Source organism: Vidua chalybeata, chromosome 23, assembly GCF_026979565.1.
Source record: "Vidua chalybeata isolate OUT-0048 chromosome 23, bVidCha1 merged haplotype, whole genome shotgun sequence".
In the NCBI taxonomy this organism is placed as follows: Eukaryota; Metazoa; Chordata; class Aves; order Passeriformes; family Viduidae; genus Vidua; species Vidua chalybeata.
This window is the reverse complement of record NC_071552.1, coordinates 5,358,759-5,378,072: the sequence shown is the minus strand read 5'-3', so window position 1 is coordinate 5,378,072 and position 19,314 is coordinate 5,358,759. Positions and strand designations below refer to the sequence as shown.

At 50.1% G+C, this 19,314-nt stretch overlaps 2 protein-coding genes across 4 annotated transcripts; one reads left to right on the top strand and one right to left on the bottom strand.

Annotated features, from left to right (window-relative positions):
• Positions 1-1,872: 1,872 nt before the first annotated feature.
• Positions 1,873-7,109, bottom strand: LOC128799196 (homeobox protein unc-4 homolog). Its single transcript, XM_053963410.1, has 5 exons — positions 6,921-7,109; positions 5,795-5,840; positions 5,185-5,227; positions 3,066-3,458; positions 1,873-2,199 (listed from the first exon to the last, which is right to left on the bottom strand). The coding sequence occupies exons 1-5, from the start codon at positions 6,973-6,975 to the stop codon at positions 1,894-1,896; spliced, it is 843 nt and encodes a 280-aa protein (XP_053819385.1). The 5' UTR covers positions 6,976-7,109; the 3' UTR covers positions 1,873-1,893.
• A 2,793-nt stretch (positions 7,110-9,902) lies between these two features.
• On the top strand, positions 9,903-15,924 carry LOC128799204 (ubiquitin carboxyl-terminal hydrolase 42-like). 3 transcript variants are annotated; one of them, XM_053963422.1, is made up of 12 exons: positions 9,903-9,990; positions 10,141-10,374; positions 11,476-11,676; positions 12,089-12,199; positions 12,272-12,371; positions 12,515-12,582; positions 12,735-12,805; positions 13,558-13,640; positions 13,881-13,992; positions 14,222-14,362; positions 14,554-14,654; positions 15,396-15,924. In XM_053963422.1, exons 3-12 carry the CDS (start codon positions 11,490-11,492, stop codon positions 15,826-15,828), a joined length of 1,407 nt encoding a protein of 468 aa, XP_053819397.1. In that variant the 5' UTR covers positions 9,903-9,990; positions 10,141-10,374; positions 11,476-11,489; the 3' UTR covers positions 15,829-15,924. The 3 variants fall into 3 exon arrangements, with proteins under 3 accessions (XP_053819397.1, XP_053819400.1, XP_053819399.1); XM_053963425.1 differs by having other exon boundaries at positions 9,955-10,010; XM_053963424.1 differs by lacking the exon at positions 9,903-9,990 and adding an exon at positions 9,996-10,069.
• Positions 15,925-19,314: the final 3,390 nt, after the last annotated feature.

The following is a 19,314-nucleotide window of genomic DNA, read 5'->3' as shown; positions in this document are numbered from 1 at the left end:
GAACGGCCTGGCTGAGCCCCGGAACGGCCGGGCTGAGCACCGGGAACGGCCCGGCTGAGCACCGGAACGGCCCGGCTGAGCCCTGGGAACGGCCTGGCCGAGCCCCGGGAACGGCCTGGCTGAGCACCCAGAACGGCCTGGCTGAGCCCTGGGAACGGCCCGGCTGAGCCCCGGAACGGCCTGGCTGAGCCCCGGGAACGGCCTGGCTGAGCCCTGGGAACGGCCTGGCTGAGCCCTGGGAACGGCCCGGCTGAGCCCCGGAACGGCCTGGCTGAGCCCCGGGAACGGCCTGGCTGAGCCCTGGGAACGGCCTGGCTGAGCCCCGGAACGGCCGGGCTGAGCCCCGGAACGGCCTGGCTGAGCCCCGGAACGGCCTGGCTGAGCCCCGGAACGGCCCGGCCGAGCAACGGGAGCAGCCTGGCGGCGGCGGCACCAGCGGGTGCGGGTCACGGTGCCGGTGCCGGTGGGACGACCGACTCCTCGGCTGCGGCGGCGTCTCCGCGGGGCCGCCCGGGGGTGGCGGGGCGGCGGCCGCAGCCCACCCGCCGCGGCTGCCGGCACAGGCGGGGCTGGAGGAGGCGGACACTCGCCGGGGCTGGCGGTGAGCCCTTCCCCGTGTCGCCAGAGCTCCCGTGAGCTGGCCTGGCCGCGCTGGCCAGCGAGGCTCTGTGCCCGGGAGGCTTTGTCCGCCGCCCGTGGGACGCCCGCGTGTGCCCGGGGCACCGGGACCGCCGGGCGCTGGGAGAAGGGAGCGCCCGGACTCGTCACGGCTCCCGGGAGCGCCGAAACCAAGGGCTGCGGGCAGTGACGGGCCCGCGGGGCTCTGCCGCCCTTCCCCTCCCCTTCCCCACACCGCCCCGTTTTCTTTTTTCTCCCCCGTACCTGCTTTTACCATTTCGCCCTGACCGGCTCCTTGTCCCCATCTTTTCCGTCCTCCCTCGCTCTGCCCGTGGCTGTTTTCTCATTTGCCGTGGTTTTCTCTCCAGCTTTCAGATACAATTTTTGCATTCTTCCCCGTGTGTCCTGTGGCCCCTTGGTATTTCTGCTGTTTCTCTCTGTCTGGTATCTCTGTCACTGTTGATCCAGGTGTTCCTTCTGGACCCTGGGATTTCTTTCACCATCTTTATCCTGTACTCTGCCTCTCTCTTCGAATTCCTCCTCCTCTGCTCTGTCACCCGTAGCTGCTGACTGTGCAAAGAGAAGTCACAGCAATTCTCCTTTTCATGCAGAAAAAAAAAATTGAAAATCAAGGGGAAAACTAGGAAATGAAGGGGGAAATCTTGGAAAGGAAGCAGAAAACTTAGAGAGAAAGTGGAAAAATATGGAAATGAAGGGCGAAAACTTGAAAGAGAAAAAAACCACAGAAATAAAAGGAACCTTGGAAATAAAAAGTGGAAAATCTTGGAAATAAAGTGGAGGAATTGGAAATAAAAACGGGAAAGCTAAGAAAGCAGAACACTAGAAAATAAGGGGTAAAGCTTGGAATGGTGTAAAATTTGGAAATAAAGGGGGGAATGGGAATTAGAGGGGAAAAAAATGGAAAATGAAGGACAAAACTGGTAAGGAGGAGAGAATTGCACAACAAACTTTATCGGGAAAATAAAGTAGAAAACCTTGGGAACAAAGTGGAAAAACTCAGAAGCAAAGAGCACTGCCAGGAAAGCCAGCTCCTCACCTGAAGGGGCTGCTGGATGGCACGAGGACCCCCTGACTTCCCAACAGAAATGGGGTCAGAAGTGCTGGATTCCTCTCCTCAGGGCCCAGGGTGATGACATCTTGCAAACATGAAACAAGTTTTGGACGTGTTTAAACTCAAGGATGTGTTTAAGCTCAAGCCTTAATGCTAAATAATCTCACTGTGGATTCTCAGGGCACTTTCCATCACGAGTTTTATTAAAAATAAGAAACAAAAGAGTCCAGGTTCCCCCATTCTGGCTCCAGGCCCCAGAAGCTTTCCCCATGCCACCACTCAATTCCCACAGCCTTGGCTGTGGGGATGCTGCTGTGCTGGGCTGCTGCTGCTCCAGGGTGCTGGTGGCCACAGGGTGATGGCATGGCAGGATAGGGGTGGCCGGTGGGTTTGTGGGCTGGTGGCCCCAGCCCCTGGCCACTCCCCAGGACACAGCAGGCTGGGCTGGGGAGCAGGGCAAGTGTGGTGGGGCCTGGCTGCTTAACCTGCAGGATGATCCTCTGTGGCACCTGGAGAGGGTGAAAAACAATGAAAAAAATGAAAACACGCCCTAAATGTGCTGCTTTTTAACCCACAAACTGCTTGAGGTCGGTGTGAATGTGTGAGGAGGAAGGGATTCTCTGGCCCTGCCACCAGAGGGTACGAGGAAGGACAAGAAGGGTCAGATTTGGGGATCTTCGAGGGTTTTCCAAACTTCAGGACTCCAGGATTTGAAGAAGGTGCTGCAGAACTGCCCCTCTGAGGGTCTGAACCCCAGAAATGGGGATGTGTGCCCCCAAACCCACAAATCAGGGGTCTACGGGAGGAGGTGAAGATTGAGCCAAATAAAAACTCAGGTATTGGGATCTTTGTCCCCGTTCCTCTTCCCCCTTCCCAGAAGAAAGAGCTAAAGAAACAAGACTAAAAAAATAGGACTAAAAGAAATACGAATAAAAGATACGGAATTACAAGAATTACCAAAATTAAAATCCAGAGGAATTTAAAGAAACAGAAATGGGACTAAAAGAACTAAAAAAACCAAAACCTGAAAACCAGAGCTTCAAACCACAGAACTTCAAAAGTGTGTTGGGAGAGGATGGAAGTGACCCTGGAGAGGGTGGAAATGACCTTGGAGAGGGTGTAAGTCACCTTGGAGGGGATGGAAGTGGCCCTGGAGGGGATGGAAGTGACCCCGGAGGGGTTGGAAGTGGCCCTGGAGGGGATGGAAGTGACCCCAGAGGGGATGGAAGTGGCCCTGGAGGGGATGGAAGTGGCCCTGGAGGGGATGGAAGTGACCCCAGAGGGGATGGAAGTGGCCCTGGAGGGGATGGAAGTGGCCCTGGAGGGGATGGAAGTGCCCCTCGCAGGGGTCGCCACGCCGAGGGGCTGCACTTGCCTGCTGCAGGAGCACGACCTGCGGCGCTGGCAGGGCGGTGGCCGTCCCCTGCTGTCCCCCGAGCTCAGCGGGCCCCAGGCCCAGCTGCAGGCCGGAGAAGGGCCCGAGGGGCTGCACCAAGGGCTGCGGGAGCGGCTGCTGGCCCGGGCCCGGCGGGGCAATGTGCGGGGCACTGCGGCAAGGCACGGAGGGCTGGAGGTCCCGCCTGGCCTCGGCCTCCAGCAGCTGCTCGGTGATGCCCGCGGCCCACAGGCAGTGCTGCAGCAGGTCCCGGGCCCGGCCCGCCGCCGCCCCGCCGCCCCGCGGGCAGCCCGGGCCCGCTGCCGCCGGCACCGGCACCGGCACCGGCACCGCCGGCCCGGCCAGCTCCGAGCGCGGGGAGGGCTCCCGGACCTGGGAAAGGGACGGGAAACACACCGGGCAATGAGGAGAAAAATGGAGGGAAAACACATCGGGGGAATGAGGAGAAACATTGAGGAAAACACACCGGGGGAATGAGGAGAAAAATGGAGGGAAAACACATCGGGGGAATGAGGAGAAAAATGGAGGGAAAACACATCGGGGGAATGAGGAGAAAAATGGAGGGAAAACACATCGGGGGAATGAGGAGAAACATTGAGAAAAAACACAGCAAAGGAACTGAGGAGAAACATTGAGGAAAAAGACACCGAGGTAACTGAGGAGAAACATTGAGGTAAAACACAGCAAAGGAACTGAGGACACAAATGGAGGACACTGAGGACAAAAATTGAGGAAATTGAGGGAAAACACCCAGAGGGAATTGAGGAGAAACATTGAGGAAAAACACACCGAGGGAACTGAGGAGAAAAACTGAGGAAAAACACACTGTGGGAATTGAGGAGACAAATGGAGGAAATTGAGGAAAAACACACCGAGGGAATTGAGGACAAAAACTGAGGAAAAACACAGCACGGGAATTGAGGATAAAAACTGAGGAAAAACACACCAAGGGAATGGAGGAGAAAAATGGAGGAAATAGAGGAAAAACACACCGAGGGAATTGAGGACAAGAATTGAGGACAAAAATGGAGGAAATTGAGGAAAAACACACCCAGGGAGTTGAAGAGAAACATTGAGGAAAAACACACCGAGGGAACTGAAGACAAAAACTGAGGAAAAACACACCAAGGGAACTCAGGTCAAAAATGGAGGAAATTGAGGAAAAACACACTGAGGGAATTGAAGACAAAATTTGAGGAAAAACAAACCAAGGGAATTTCATTCCCTTTAAATGGGAATGAAAGGCTCTCCAAGGCATAATTAAGAAAAGGCTTACCCCAGCACCTTCAAAAAAAAAAGGCACTGGGTGTGATGACTTTTGGGGACTACCTAAAAACCGAGGCCAGACAAAATTAGGAGAATAAAAAGCAGTTCTGTTTATTGAAAGGCCTTCAGGTACATTTAGGGCAGACAAAGCCCAGGGGCTACACCCAAAATTGGACTCATGGGTTTCACATTTTTATAAGTTTGGTCCATTTGCATATTGGGGGTGAATCTGCCAATTACAGCTTCAGCTAATGAAGTCATTTACCCCAAGTTTGCTCCCCCCAAAACTCACTTTTGTTTCCATCTCTCAGGCCTGAGGCAGTGAGGGGTCCTTGACTGCCAGGCCTGGAGAGGAATTGTTGTGTCTGCCCAAATGGGGAAGCAGCAGCTCACACTGTGTGTGGGGTTTGGAGTTCTACACTAAAGAACTGCAGGTTACAAATAGATGGAAAATATAAAAGCTAAAATTCTAAGGCATCAGCTGCATCCTCTGTACTGAGAGAGAAGCACGATCAGTCTGGAATTACAAACTTTTATTTGGTGCAAAATTTAAAAAAACGAGGGAATAAAAAGAAGGTGCAGCAGTGAGGGGCAGCCCCAGAAAGCATCAAGCTCTCCCAGCAGTTGGGCAGCAGCTCTGCCTGTTCCCAGTTTTGGCTAAAAACACCCCAAAATCCCTGCTGGCTGTACCTCATGAGCAGCAGCAGGAACTCAGACCTAAAAAAATCATGACCTTTGTATAGGCTTGATGTAAAAATCCAGTTTTTCTTTAAAGAAAATGTTTATGTTACAGAAGTTGTGTGGGTTTGAGGAGGGGGGAGTTGTCACTCACCTTTCTGGATCCAGGCAAAAAATCTTTCAAGACCTGGGGATCGCTGCAAAAACCAGAAAAAGGTTTAAGGAGGCAGTGCCAACACCTAATTAATGAAGTAATGGTAATAAATGCTATAACTAATGATGGACACACAATTATGGTCCAAGAATTATGTTTTATGACCAATTTAAATGATCAAGTGGGTTCTCAGAGGCCAGATTTTGCCTCCTGTATCACTCACACCCCTTTTTCTCCTTTCCCCCATAATGGTACCAATCAACAATTATCGACAGTTTCATGATCTGAACACAAAATGAACCATTTGGCAAACTATTGTCTGGGCAGCAAACGGAGCCCTAAATGCCATAACTCTGGGTAAAATAACTGAAAAGTGGGGTTTATTCCCATTCCATCATTATTCTCTGTACTATTGGGGTGTTTCCAGACCTTTGGAGGATGTTTTCCACCCATATCAGAACTTTTCAACCCTTTTGGAGGACTGGAAATAAACCCCTGAAAACCTCAGGGGGGTTTTGGCTCTGGGAGACCCAGCCCAGCACCAGAGAAGCCTCGATGGAGATCGAGGGTGGTGGAATCGCCTTTCCCACCCCAAACTTGTGGGACTTACTGAAATACATCTGGCACGCCCCAGCTGTCATTGGAACCTCTGTCAACTGCAAAGAACAGAGAGAGAATGTTGTGTCAGCAGAGCAGGGGGCTGATGATGATGATGGTGATGATGCTGGTGACCAGACCAGCAGACTCCTCAAGAGAAGGCTCCACTACTCCCAAGGGCATCAACCCACAACCAGGAACCTGGAGAAGTCCCAGGGTGATTCCTCATCTGTCCACCAGCTGGATTTCACTCTGAGTTCTCCCAGCAGGAGCTCACATTTCACTCTGAAACCCAAACCAGCAGGTTTTTGGCTCATTTTCAGCTCTCCAAGGGGCACTGGTGCCTTGCTGCCAGTGCCTGGTGTGGGATGGTCCTGGGCATCCTAAACACCTGGAGCACCTGGAGTCAGATGCTGGCAAAGCTTGGAAAGAACTCACCTTTAACATCACTAATTTATGCACCTTTATCCCTAAAATTCCACTGTGGTAAAATGGATTTGGAAGGATTTGAGGATTTTCCGATGATAACCTGGAATCAGTACCAGGCCACCTCCTCCTAAACCCCTTTTGATGAGCAGATCTGAGAAACTTGGGTTTCGGATTTTCCCTCTTTTCCTCAGATCTGAGCTGGATTTGGAGGTGCAGCAATATGAAACTGCTAATAAAAATCAAGGAAATCAAGAAAGCAAACATCCATTACAACAATAAACTCTACAGATAAAAATATCTTCTGCTGTCATTCCCCAAAATGCTATTTATGAAGATTTCCCCCCTTGCCATTTCCCAGTGGGGGGGATATGTGCATTAAGGTGTTTTGCAGCTCCCTTGATCTCTGTGAGAGGGGTTGAGTGAATTAAAGCCAGTGATCACAGCCATGAGGGATGGCAGCCCCTGACCTCGGGGGTGCTCCATGGGGGCTCAGGAATCACATTGGGCAGCATGAGGGTGAAATACCCTTAAATTAGACCCAAAATATTGCATATTATTTTCACTAATTCCAAAGGAGCGCAGTTCTCACTAATTAAGGTGCAGGTGTGAGCACCAGGGCCTGAAAATAACCTTGAAAATAAGCCCTTGCAGGGGTCAGAGTTCTCCCTGTAACTATAAATACGTGGTGTTCCTTAAATCAAAGTGCTTACTTTGATCTGGAGGGTTCAGGGAAAAAAGAAGGCTCCATGGGCGGCACCTGGCCATGGCTGAGGGCAAAATTCCCTCACTGGCACGTGGTCATTTCCAAGGGCCACCTGGTTATGTCATAGGGCTGCACTGGCAGGTCCGAGGGCCACGTTCTGTTGTTGGCAACCATCCCAGGACTGAGGCCAACATTCCCTTGTGGCCACCCCGTCACGTGTGGGGGCCGTGTTCCGTTGCCATGGGAGAGGAGCAGGAGTGATGCCGTGTTAATACTTACCCCTGCAGCCCTCTGGAGTTACAAGGCTAGCCCAGATCTGAGAGAGCTTTGGGGGGAAATATTACAGGGTTAAGGCAAAGGATTCCAAAAGAGGCTCTAACCCTCGATGCGGTCCAAGACATTTATTCCATAGGAGGAAGAGGGAAAGAGAGGGAAAGAGAGAGAGTGAACAATGGAAGAGCATGGCCTTTTCTACCCTCCTGTTCAGGAAAGGACAATTGGCTCCCAGCCAGTTGGGTCCAGAAAGGAAGGAAGGGTTAGACTGACATGGTTACAGCTACAGGGGTCTCTGGCGGGGGAAACCCATTCCCCAGAGCGATGCAACACCACCGTGTGCCCCAGCTGTGATGAGCAGGGGAATCACCAATAAAACAGCTTCAGATTCAATCAGAAATGGGAGAATAAGAGATTTGATGTGTTGTCAAGGCAGAACAAAACCAAAAGACAACAATAACACCCCACAGAGCGATGAAATGCTGCCTCAAATGGGCCCTTCTCCGCCCTTCCTAACCCAAAGAACATTTTGGACCAGGTTGAGAAGAATGACAGATTTCTCTTTACAAGCAAGCTGTGGGTCTGCTGGTAGATAAAACCAGCACTGAGAGATAAAAGAAACAATGGGAAGGATTCCACTGATTGATGAATGGAAAAAGATATTTGCCTTTACAAACAAACTGTAGGTTTGCTGATAAATGAAATTGGATATTGAAAGATGAAAGAAATAATGGGGAAAACCCCTAAATTCCATAAGAATTAAAAATTAAAATGGAGGGTTATACATTAGAGGGAAATCTTTGGTATCAGGCATATCAGGAAGTCTGAACCTCTCAAGTACTTCAGCCAGTGGGGAAAAGAGAGGGAAATTGGGATAAAAAGGAGGCTGCATCCTCCAAAAATTTGAGAGGGGAATGCCCCATGGGCTCTCCCTTTATTTGAATAAAGTAAAAGGACTCCTCTGTCTCCTTTTTGGACAAAAACCTGTGATGTTTGTGGATTAATTTTCCTGACAAGGTTCAGTGAAAACAGCTCCTCCCTGGAGCCACAGTGAGGGTCTCTCATCTTGCAGCTTCCCTGTGCCCTCCCTCCACCTCCAGCATTCAGAATTTAGTAGCTTTTAATTAGTTTTTACTCCTAAAAACACATTTTACAGGGTGACAAGAGTTTGAAGATTAAATTATTGGGAGAATTAAAACTCTTTCTGCAGTGGGAAGTGGAGGAAAAATGGTTTTAACTTCATGGTGTGAGACAAGGTGATGAAAAAGTGGGCATTTTTATGATTTTGCTTCAAAAGATCCAGATGAAGTTGCTTTTTTAACAAAAATGTGGATTGTCCTGGGCCTCTGCAGAGGACTTTATGTTTCTGAAACATTTTAATCCTCACGTTGTTCTATGAGAAGTGTCATGAAGCTGGAAACCTGTGAGCTGAGACACTTGGGGGTACAAAATAACTTGAAAAAAATGAAATAAAAGTCAAATGGCCAAACCACATTCATAAGATGATTTCCACCCTGGAGCCCTGTCCAAGGGGGATATTTTGGAGTATTTGGTTGTGAGATGAGGAAACAATGGGGTCAGGTAAAAATGATGCCAAAATCCAGGTTTTTTTTTGTCACGACTGGCCTTCCATGGCACTTCACACCTTGTTAAAGTAAAACCTGGTCACTGGAGCACAATGTGGGAAACACATTGGGATCCACAGGGAAACATCCTTGGAGAAACCATCCTAATGAAGCTGGTTAATTACCACCATTAAATCCATAGCCGTGTATATCAGTGTTGTTTAATTAATTAATTGCAATAAATATTCAGAAGTTTTGAGCCTGCTGGGGTGTTTTGAGCAAATCCTGTCCCGATTCTTGTCCCCAGATTTATTTGCAGTCTTTGATGCCATTGATTTGAAGGATTTGGGCCCATCTCAACTTGTCTGAGGTGACCCCAGGTAGATTTGGGATATTCCACAGTTCTGAACACAGGAAGGGAAAGGCAGAAAAAAAAATAAAAGAAGGGAGAATAGGGAATGGGTGGAACAAAAGGGAAATGGGGGTGAGGAAGGGAGTGGGAAGGGGAGGAGGGAAAAGGCAAGGGGGGAAAATGGAAGGGGAAGAAAAGCAAATGGGGGGTCAGTGTAGATGTTTATACTGATGATGTTTCTTTTTTACTTGTTGCTTTGCTCCATTTTGCTGTTTTGGGAATGATGTTGAAGAACTGTGGAATTACTTGTGCAGCATCACCCCAGGAGATTCAGGGCAGCCCCAGCTGCCACAGGAGAGTGGACAGCACCCACCAGGGCAGCGTGGAGAGGCCAAGACTCAGCACTGCAGCCTTTTCTGGGTGTGTCCATCCAGGGCTGGGGACAGCAAGGACACACCTGCCACTGACCCACAGTCCAGGGGGGTTGGAGAGTGGAGAGCTGGCAGACACAAGGTTTAAGAACAAGTCCTCCTTTGGAGGGCCCAAAGCCATCTTTTACTGCTTGAAGCTTTCATTCCAAAGCTCAGTCACAGCCCTTAGCAGGCTCTGACTGCTCTGGCTGCCGCAGGTCCTGGCAGCAGCAGGAGCTCTGCTGGCCCATGAACAGCCCTTGAGCATCAGCACCCGGGTGGTCCAGTGACTTCCAGCTGCCTCAGGGCCAGCAATGTGTGCTGCCCTGTGTCACAAAAGTGGCAGAGATGTGGAACCTGTGACTGGTGATTGTGAGCTCACCTGTCCAATGCTTGGTATCCTGAGGAGTGGGCCAGCAAAAGCCCTTTTGGACTGGGCTGGCCATTGGGATAACTTGGCTCTTTCCCCTGCTACTTGTATGCCTGCCTTTTCCCAAGTATTCTTGGTCTTTGGCAGCAGCCACGAGCACCAACAAAATGCTTCTGACAGCTGAAGGTGCTTTTTGGGTAACATTTGGGGTTTTAAAAATCAGTTTACTGAGCTACAAATATTTCCTTTCCCAACAGGTGATCTTTCTGGAGGAGGTCCTGATCTCCTTTGTCATCCAAAGCTTTTCACTCTGAACCTGAGAGGAGCAATGGCTGCAGCGGGGAATGAATTCTTTGAGTAACGTTTTCACCAGCCAGCTTGGACTTTGTGAATGCCCACGGACCACGGACATGGCCACTGATGCATCCCTAAGTGACATCCTGACAGCCTGGAGTGACTTCTGGGGCACTCCCTGAGAGCAGCCGACCCAGGTGTTGCTCGTTTCCATCACACTATAATCAGGAAAAGTGAAAATCTGATAATTGGAGGCTCTAGAGGGAAAGGAAGGCAGCCTGAGGCCCAGAAATTAGTGTGGATTTGTTGTGCTTTGGCAGATTAAGCAGGGGAAAAGCCTATTTTCCAAAAGTGTTTCCCTATCAGTAGATGTCAACAGGGTGTTAGGCTTCCCCTGATATTTCTGGGTTAGAGCTGTCATCCTTGGTGTCATATAGTGAACTGAGCATTTGAATATTCACATACAGAATCACAGAGTAAATTAGGTTGGAAAAGATCTCTAAGGTCATTGAGTCCAGCCTTTGACCAAATGCTATCATGTCAACCAGACCATGGCACTAGGCTCCATGTCCATGTATTTTCTTAAATACCTCAGGGACAGTGACTCCATCAGCTCCCTGGGCAGCCCATTCCAATATCTAATCACTTTTTTGGTAAAGAAATTCCTCCTGGTGCCCAAGCTGAACCTCCCCTAGGAGAGCTCCAGACTCTCTATCCTCTTGTCCTATTGGTTGTTGCCTGGGAAAAGAGGCCAACCCCCACCTGGCTACAACCTCTTTCAGGTAGTCATAGAAAGTGATAAAGTCACCCCTGAGCCTCCTTTTCTTCAGGATTAAATGTCCCAGTTCCCTTAGCTGCTCCTCATAGGATTTACCCTCTAGACCCTTCCCCAGCTTCATTGCCCTTCTCTGGACATGCTCCAGCACATCAATGTCTTTCCTGAACCGAGGAACCCCGAACAGGACACAGCACTTGAGGTGTGGCCTCACCGGTGCCAAGTACAGAGGGACAATCACTTCCTTAGTCCTGCTGGCCACACCATTCCTGATACAAGCCAGGATGCTGTTTGCCTTTTTGGCCACCTGGGCACACTGCTGGCTCATGTTCAGCCACTGTTGACCAGCACCCCCCGGTGCCCTGGGCCCTGCCTGGCCATTACCCAGGGAAAAGTGCATCTCTCCCTCTTTGCCCCCACACTGTCCCCCACTGTCCCCCATTTTCCCCTGCTGCCCCTGACCCCAGCTCACTGTCTCCCTCACCTATTGTCTCATCTCTTTCCAAATGCTGTTTGCCCACAGTCATTGGCAAGGGAATGACTCCACCACAAAAGACACTTTTTCCCCCAGAGAAGATTTGCATGGACTGGCGGCAGAAACGGAGACCTGGAGCAGGACTTTTCAACCTTGGTAGTACTTGCTACCTCAACGTTGTCCTGCAGTGCCTGACATACACACCCCCTCTGGCTAATTACCTGCTCTCTCGTCAGCACAGCCAGCTCTGTGAGTACTTTCAGAAATATCTCCTTTTGAATCTCTTGGGCTCATCCCAAGGATTCCCAGAACCTGCAGGTGGGTTTAGGAGAACACCAGCCCTTCTTTGTTAGCCCCAGGAGCTTTTGTTCTTCAAACTAAAAGCCACTTGTCCTGTCAAGGTGCATTCATCTTCACCTCTTCCTAGCCCAGGGTCTCTGTCCCTTCGAGTTGAACCCTCTTGACTTACTGCACAGAAAACTTGAGCGAGTTTAGCCTCCCTATGAAGAACATTTTCTATGCACTAAAATGCCCATGGCTTGCCAGGACATTGGCACCTTGGGAGAAGAGGAGTAGAGAGTCTTTACAGCTCCAAGACCTCAGTTAGGTTTTCCACCTGGGGATTGTTTTGCTAAGCTGAGAAGCTTCCCTCCTCCCTCAGGCCATCAGCAAGGTTTCTGCATGATGTGCATCATGGAAGATCACGTTCGGAAGGTCCTTTATTCCTCAGCCACTGCCATCCGGCCGAGGGCTGTCATCAGGCACCTCAAATGTAAGCAATTTCAGGTGCTTCAACAGGTTTTCTTTCTTTCTTTGAGGGGACAACTACTAACTTCTTTCTTAGTCATAGGAGAATTTAAGCCTGACATCCCAGGAGACGCCTACGAGTTCTTACGCTGTACTCTCAATGCCATGCACAGAGCTTGTCTGAGTGGAAGCAGCGAGTAAGCACAGGAAAATTCCCTTTTCAATGTTCCTGAACCTGTTGGACTCCTTGAAGTGCTCCCATCAAGGAAAACCTACACCCACGGCTTTCAATGCTAAACTCTTGGAGGAGGTAACTCCCTGCCTTGCCATTTATTTCCAGCTTGGACGTCTCTTCCCAAGAAACTACCATCATCCATCAAATATTTGGGGGCTTTCTGAGATCCAGAGGTATGCTTCCACAGCTACTGCCCTTCTTGGCAATTTCTGTGCCCTTATGTGCCTGTGACATGCAGCTGATCCTCTGAGGACTGGCCTAGGAGTACCCGTGAGCATAAACTGACATCAATTAACTTCCCTCAGCATTTTGATTTTCCTTCCAGTCACATGCCTGAGCTGCAAGACAGTTTTTGATTTCTTCAAGGTCTTCCTGGATGTCCTTCTGAAAATCAAGGTAAGAGGTTTGCCATTGTGCTTCAAGAGGTCCCAGGCCCCTGTAGCTTTCCAGAACCAAAGCATTTGTCTTAAAAAGCTCTTTTGTGAGCACAAAGGATCTTGGTGGTGAGTGGGAAGTGGAATGGACAGTGTCCTTCTGCAGAGGCCATGGCACTGGCATCTCTGTGGTGCTGGGTTTAAGTAGCATTATCCCCTCTGCACCCTTGGTGTAGTCTCCTCCCTCTTCCCTTTGCCCTCCCTCAACACCCATCTGACAAAGGGTATCAGGACCTCCTCCAGAAAGATCACCTGTTGGGAAAGGAAATATTTGTAGCTCAATAAAATGATTTTTAAAACCCCAAATGTTACCCAAAAAATCACCTTCAGCTGTCAGAAGCGTTTTGTTGGTGCTTGTGGCTGCTGCCAAAGACAAAGAATACTTGGGAAAAGGCAGGCCCACAAGTAGCAGGCTCATGGGTTGGATCAGTTTTCACTGCTGATGCCCCTGCACGCCATCAGTAGCTGAACTGAGCAGTGGCACAGAGAGGGAGCTCTAGATGGCCCCAGGAACCCCTGGAACACAGGGAAATGTTCAGAATCACAGGGAAATGTTCAGAATCACACCCTCTTTCTGTCTCCTTACAAACACTGCCAGTGGGGTCATGGTGGGTCTCCTCAGAATCAGCTGCTGGGGCCTTCCTGTCAGCTCCTGGCAAATGTTTGGGTGAGGGCATTTCCCACAGCTCAGCAGCTCCTTTCTCACTCCTCCAGGGAGCTTCATCCCTCACCACAGCTCTGGAGGACTTTGTGAAACCCAAGCAGATGGATGGGAAAAAGTTCTTCAAATGTAGCAAGTAAGATGATTTCTTACAATACAATAAGCCCAGATTCTGTACGAGGGGCTGTGTGAAATCAAGCAGAATCAGTTTCTCAGATTTCATGCACAATAATGGGATGCAGCTTTTTTTATTATGGCCTCACAGCCTGGAATAGCCTTAAAGTTAGTGCCAGCATGGGAGAAAGGAAAGGTTGTCTGGCACTCTTGAGGTAAGGCTGGCTTCATTTCAGCACTCAGCTCTGTGCTTGGGTTCAAGGTGTAAGAAGAAGGTTGCAGCCTCCAAGATGGTCACAGTCCATCATGCACCCAGGGTCCTCACGGTGTGTCTGGGAAGGGCTGATCATGGGAGCAGCAGGAAGCTCAGCCAGGTGTGTATGCAACCAGAGCAGCTTCCTCTTTGGAGAGAAGATTCCCCAAGGCTCTGTCACAAGCTGCTCATGTTGGGCTTTTCGTGGGAGAAGTAGACTTCCCGTGGGAAGCCCAGCCTGGACTCTGCTCCGTCAGAGAAGAGTTTCCTCCCACCCAACCATTACATGTCAAAGGCTATTTCATGTGGTAGCTCAGGAACATTCCTGAGCCATCTTGGTTTCTCCATAGGTTGTGGAGTATCCTGAGTACTTGGATCTTCGGCCATACATGTCTGACCCAGCTGGAGAGCCTGTCCTCTTCTCCTTATATGCTGTTGTGGTGCACAATGGTCACACCTGTCTTGGTGGACACTTCTTCTGCTACACAAAGGTGAAGAGCAGCTTCCCTCCTGACAGGGAAGAACGTGTGCTGGGAAGTCAGACTATCCTGGCAGTGTTATGGGCAGCCAAGCTGGGGGAGTTCCTGCTTTGGGGCCGGTGTTTTGGTGTGCTCTTGGTCTGGCAGTTTTCTGTGCAGGAACACTGCCCTTCCCCTCCAGAGATGGATGCCTTCCTTTGCAGGCCAGCAATGGGCAGTGGTACAAGATGAACGATGTGTTTGTGGATAGTTGTGGCATCCACACAGTTCTGGGCCAGCAAGCCTATTTGCTGTTCTATGCCAGGTAATAGCAGGGTGACATGTTCACAGTTTGTTTCCTTCTCCTGGCTTTGCTGTTTGTGTCTCATCTTCCTGAGTTTTTCCTCCATAGGAGACAATTCCTCCCTGCATCCTTCAGTGCTGTCAGTTCTGAACTATCCCACACCAGTTCTCTCCCCGTGCTGTCCTGTGTAAGCTGCTCCTTGTCTGCTCTCTGAAGCTGGCTGATGCAGAGAAGAGGACTTAAAGGGGCCTCCAGGAAAGATGGGGAGGGCTCTTCATCAGGGAGTGTTGTGACAGGACAAGGGCTAACAATTTCAAAGTGAGAGAGGGAAGATTTAGATTAGGTACAAGGAAGAAATTCTTCCCTCTGAGGGTGGTGAGGCCATGGCTCAGAGTGCCCAGAGCAGCTGTGGCTGCCCCTGGATCCCTGGAAGTGTCCAAGGCCAGGTTGGACAGGACTTGGAGCAACCTGGGATAGTGGAAGGTGTCCCTGTGCATGGCAGGGAGGTTGGAATGGGATGAGCCTTAAGGTCCCTTCCAACCCAACCCTGTGATTCTGTGAGTCTGTGAAATGCAGGCTGTAGGGGCTATAAAAACAAGGACTTCCTAGGACAGGGACAGAGCTGGTAAGGAGGCCCCAGGTGTCTGAATTTCCCATTGGTGACCTTGGTTCTCTGTCATAGAAACCACTCCAAAAAATGACAGAATCCCAGATCAGTCTGCAAGAAATGCCCTAAACAGAGATCCCCCTTTTGTTCTTCAGGTGCTCCCATTCACAAGTGGAAGAAATGGCATCTTCTTCATCATTCCACTCCTTCCTCAGTCAGGGGGAGGCCAGCAGCCAGGCAGGTTCTGCGGGAGCACAGGGTCTGCCTGGTAGGGTTGGGGTGACAAACAGCCAGAGGAACAGTGCCAGGGAGAGGCAGAGGAGCAGATCCCCACAGTGGGGCAATGAACGCCGCAGAAGTTCCATGAACACCACCAACCACAACAACTCAGCAGGGAGGAGGAGGAAGAGAACGAGCCCTCCGGATCATGACAACACTGACAGCGATGCCACAGCTTCAGAGCCCTCCAAGAGGAGCTTCCAGCCTCCTCCAGAACAGAGGGCTGCTCATGAACAACCCCTGCTGACAGGGAGAGACAGCAGAGCAGACCCTCACAGCAGGGCTGCGAGTTCTGCAGACGGCTTGTGAAGCTCAGGGAGTACCACCAGTCAGAAAGTAACACTCATTTGGAACCTCCAGGTGTAAGAGCCAAAGCCATAACTAAAACCCCTCCTTGGCCTTTCATGAATATTTTACAGGGTGTCTCCTTCTCTTTAGGTTTTGGGACAATTGGTGGAAACACACAGTGTGAGGGATGTTGGTGTGATGAGATTTTGAAAGCTGTGGGCTTGCATGTGCCCACCTGGCAATTTTGGTTTTTTAAATATGAAGCTCAATTCACTCAAAGGAACATGGGCTGAATGAGCCAACAGTGACCAGGACTGAAAAGGGCTGGACAGCTGGGCCCCAGGGTTTCTGCTCAGCAGCACCAAGTCTAGAGTGGAGCCAGGAACAAGCAGTGTCTCCCAGGAATCAGCACTGGGACTTATCCTGTTTAATATTTTCCTTAACTAATGGTCTGGGAGCTGGGGCAGAGGGCACCCTCAGCAAGTTGCAGATAACACCAAAATGGTGGTGCTTAGGCCAGGTGCTGTGTGCACCTTTACATTCGTGCTCTCTCACTGAATCCAGCTCCATCATTTTAACCTGGAAACAAAAGAGGGGGAAACAGTTGCTGGGTTTCACATTGACTTCAAAGATAGCAACAACATCATGCAAACCAAGGCTATGAGCTTCCCTTTCAAACTCAATGTCCTATCACATTCTTTCAATCTTGCAGAGCTGCTGAAACTAAACTGACAGTATCAAATGTAAATATTGGTCACAAAAGTTTCCAGCTCAGCAAGCTGTTGCTGTCTCCACATTTAACTTGCATCCTGGGAAAAGCAACACATCTTCTGGAGTTTGGCACTGTCCTGCTCAGGTGCAGGTCCCAGCTGCAAAACTTAATATGTCCAGCAGCATAAAAAAGGAAGTGCTGGCCTTCACTTTCCCCTTGCAGCTTCCGAAGTGCAGCACACCCAGCTCTGTGTGCTCGGCTCAATGCGCCCTCAGGCACTTTCACAGGGTCCAAAAACAAAGAACATTCAGGAGCTGAAAATGCTCAGCACAGAAAAGGTTCTGGAAGAAAGAGGCAGTGCTGGAATTCACTTTTCCTTTGCAGCCTCTAAACTGCACGATGTCAACGATGAGCGAATTCATCTTCCTTGCCAGGAGCATGCAGCATCACCTTCTGTCAGTCTCCAAGAGCCGGGAGCCACAGGGGAACCCCGACATTACCCTCACCGTTCCCACACTAACAGTGCCAGGACACGAAAGCTCTTGGCTTTCACCTGGCAAAGGTCAGCGCTCATAAAGCCACCACACAATGGCGCTGTGGACTTGCAAAAGAAGCCAATGGTCCTTGCCCATCTCTAACCCACCAAAGGGCAGATCCGAGCTGAAAACTGCTCTCAGATAAACTCTCTCAGGACAAAAAGATTTCACTGACCTTCCCCTTCTAAGTACAAAATCTTATTTGCACCACACTCAAACGGCAGCACGAAATCCTTTCTGCTAATAACTTTTGCCACTATCACAGAGTTGAGCTAGAAACCCAAAACCATCCAGCAAAAGCAGAGCTCACAGAAGTGCCAGCTGGGAAAACTGTTGCTGGCTATAACCTGAACTGCAGCACCCACCCTGGTATCTGCACTTTCCCTCTCAGCTCTGGGCACCATCATAACCTTCTGCCTGGCAGAGTCAGAACCAAACTGAGCAGCACCAGGGGCTGCCCACATGCTAAAGGATAAATTTCTCACCAGCTTGGCTTCTGCATTCCTCTGTAACGGTTTAACAGCTCTAACAGACAGAACTCTTTACTAGAAAAAGCAATTAAATTCACCAGGACCACCCAATGTGTGTGTCCAAGACTGGTTTCTTTGCCAAAGAGAAGAACTATGACCCCTTCTCAAAAGAAATGGGATCCCCTCCTCCAAAACAGCAAGCATCCAGGGATTGATCCCATATAAAGGTCCCAGAGCCCCGTTACTGGGTGTTACCTGCCCTGGGCACTGTACCAGCTGCCCACCAAGACTGAGCTGCTTACCTTGCTGAAAATAAAGATACTGCCAGGAATTTCAGATCCCCACCTCTGAAAGGTGGAAATGATTTGCCAAACTGAACCTTTCGGGACACCACCTTCAAAATACGGATACCAATCCTGTAATTGTACAAGTTGGGGGAATGCTCCCACACCAAATATGCCAGGACAGAAAGTTGCTGCTCAACCTGCACTAGGCAGCTTCTTATCTGCACCTCAAACACTGGGGCTGTGTGCTTTTCTTCCCATGGAAAAGCATTGCCACCCTCGTTCAGGAACTTGCCATCTGCAGGTTGGATACCATCTCCAGTACTGAACACATCCAAGAATTGCTCCCACACAAGAGGTGTCAGGACAAAAATGTCCCCCTGGAACTTAACTCCTCATGGTGTCTTTCAGTGTGATCCACCAACACTGGGACTACACCCTTTGCTTCCCAGGCAAAGGCACTCTGAGTCACTTGGCTTGCCTTGCCTTCAGTGCCATTGCCCAGCTTTGCCTAGGCTACCATTGCTTGGCCTTTCCTTGCCCACTTCCACTTCCATGCAGGCAATTGAAGAGTAGACAACTCTGGGCAAGTCAAGGGAAACACAGGGAAGGCAAGGCAAGAGGTGTGAGGGGAAAGCAGAGGCAAGAGAAATGCCCAGGCAAGGCCAGGGCAGAGGAAGGTCAGTCCTGTGGTGGGTAGGCCAGGCAAGAGTTGATACAGTTATTTTAGATTCAGGGAGAGCCAGGCAAGGAAATTCCAGGCAGGAAAGGGGCAGCAGGGCAAGGGAGGGAATGGTTATACCAGGCAATGCCAGGCAAGAACACAGAGGGGTTGGACAGGCAGGGCAAGGCAAAGGAGAGGAAGGGAAGGCATGGCAAGGCCTGGGGAGAAAGGAGCGAGCAGGTTCAGGCAGGGGATGGGTGTGAAAGGCAGTGCAAGGCCAGGGAGGGGCAGGAAGGGCAAGGGAGGGACACACACGTGCCCATAAGGCAATGACAGGTTGGGGCTGGCAGGCCAGGGCAGGTCAAAGGAGGAGCAGGCAAGGCAAGGCAAGGGTTAAAGTTTGGGATTAGGAGGTTATGGTTAGGGCAAGCTAAGGGTTGTATTTAGAGTTATGGTTAGGGTGTTAGGGTTAGGAGTTAGGGTTAATTAGGATTAGGGTTCGAGGTAGGGTTTTGTAAGGGTTAGGTTAAGGTTCAGGTTTAGTATTATGGTTTGCCTTAATGTTTAGATTTTGGCTGGGTGGTAGGGATGATGTTAGGGTTAGTGGTACTAAGGTTAGGTACTAGGTTAGGTTAGCTGTTAGTTATAGGGTTTATATTTGGGGTTTATTGTTAGTTTTATGGTTAGGGCATGTGGCCTTTAGAAGTACCTAGTGTTAGTGTTAGCATTTAGGTTTTTTGGTTAAATTAGCATTTAGGGTTAGTTTACATTCAGGGTTAGAGTTTGGTTATTGTTAGTGTTAGAATTTGTGCTGGGGTTGACCTAATGTTTAGGGTTAGGA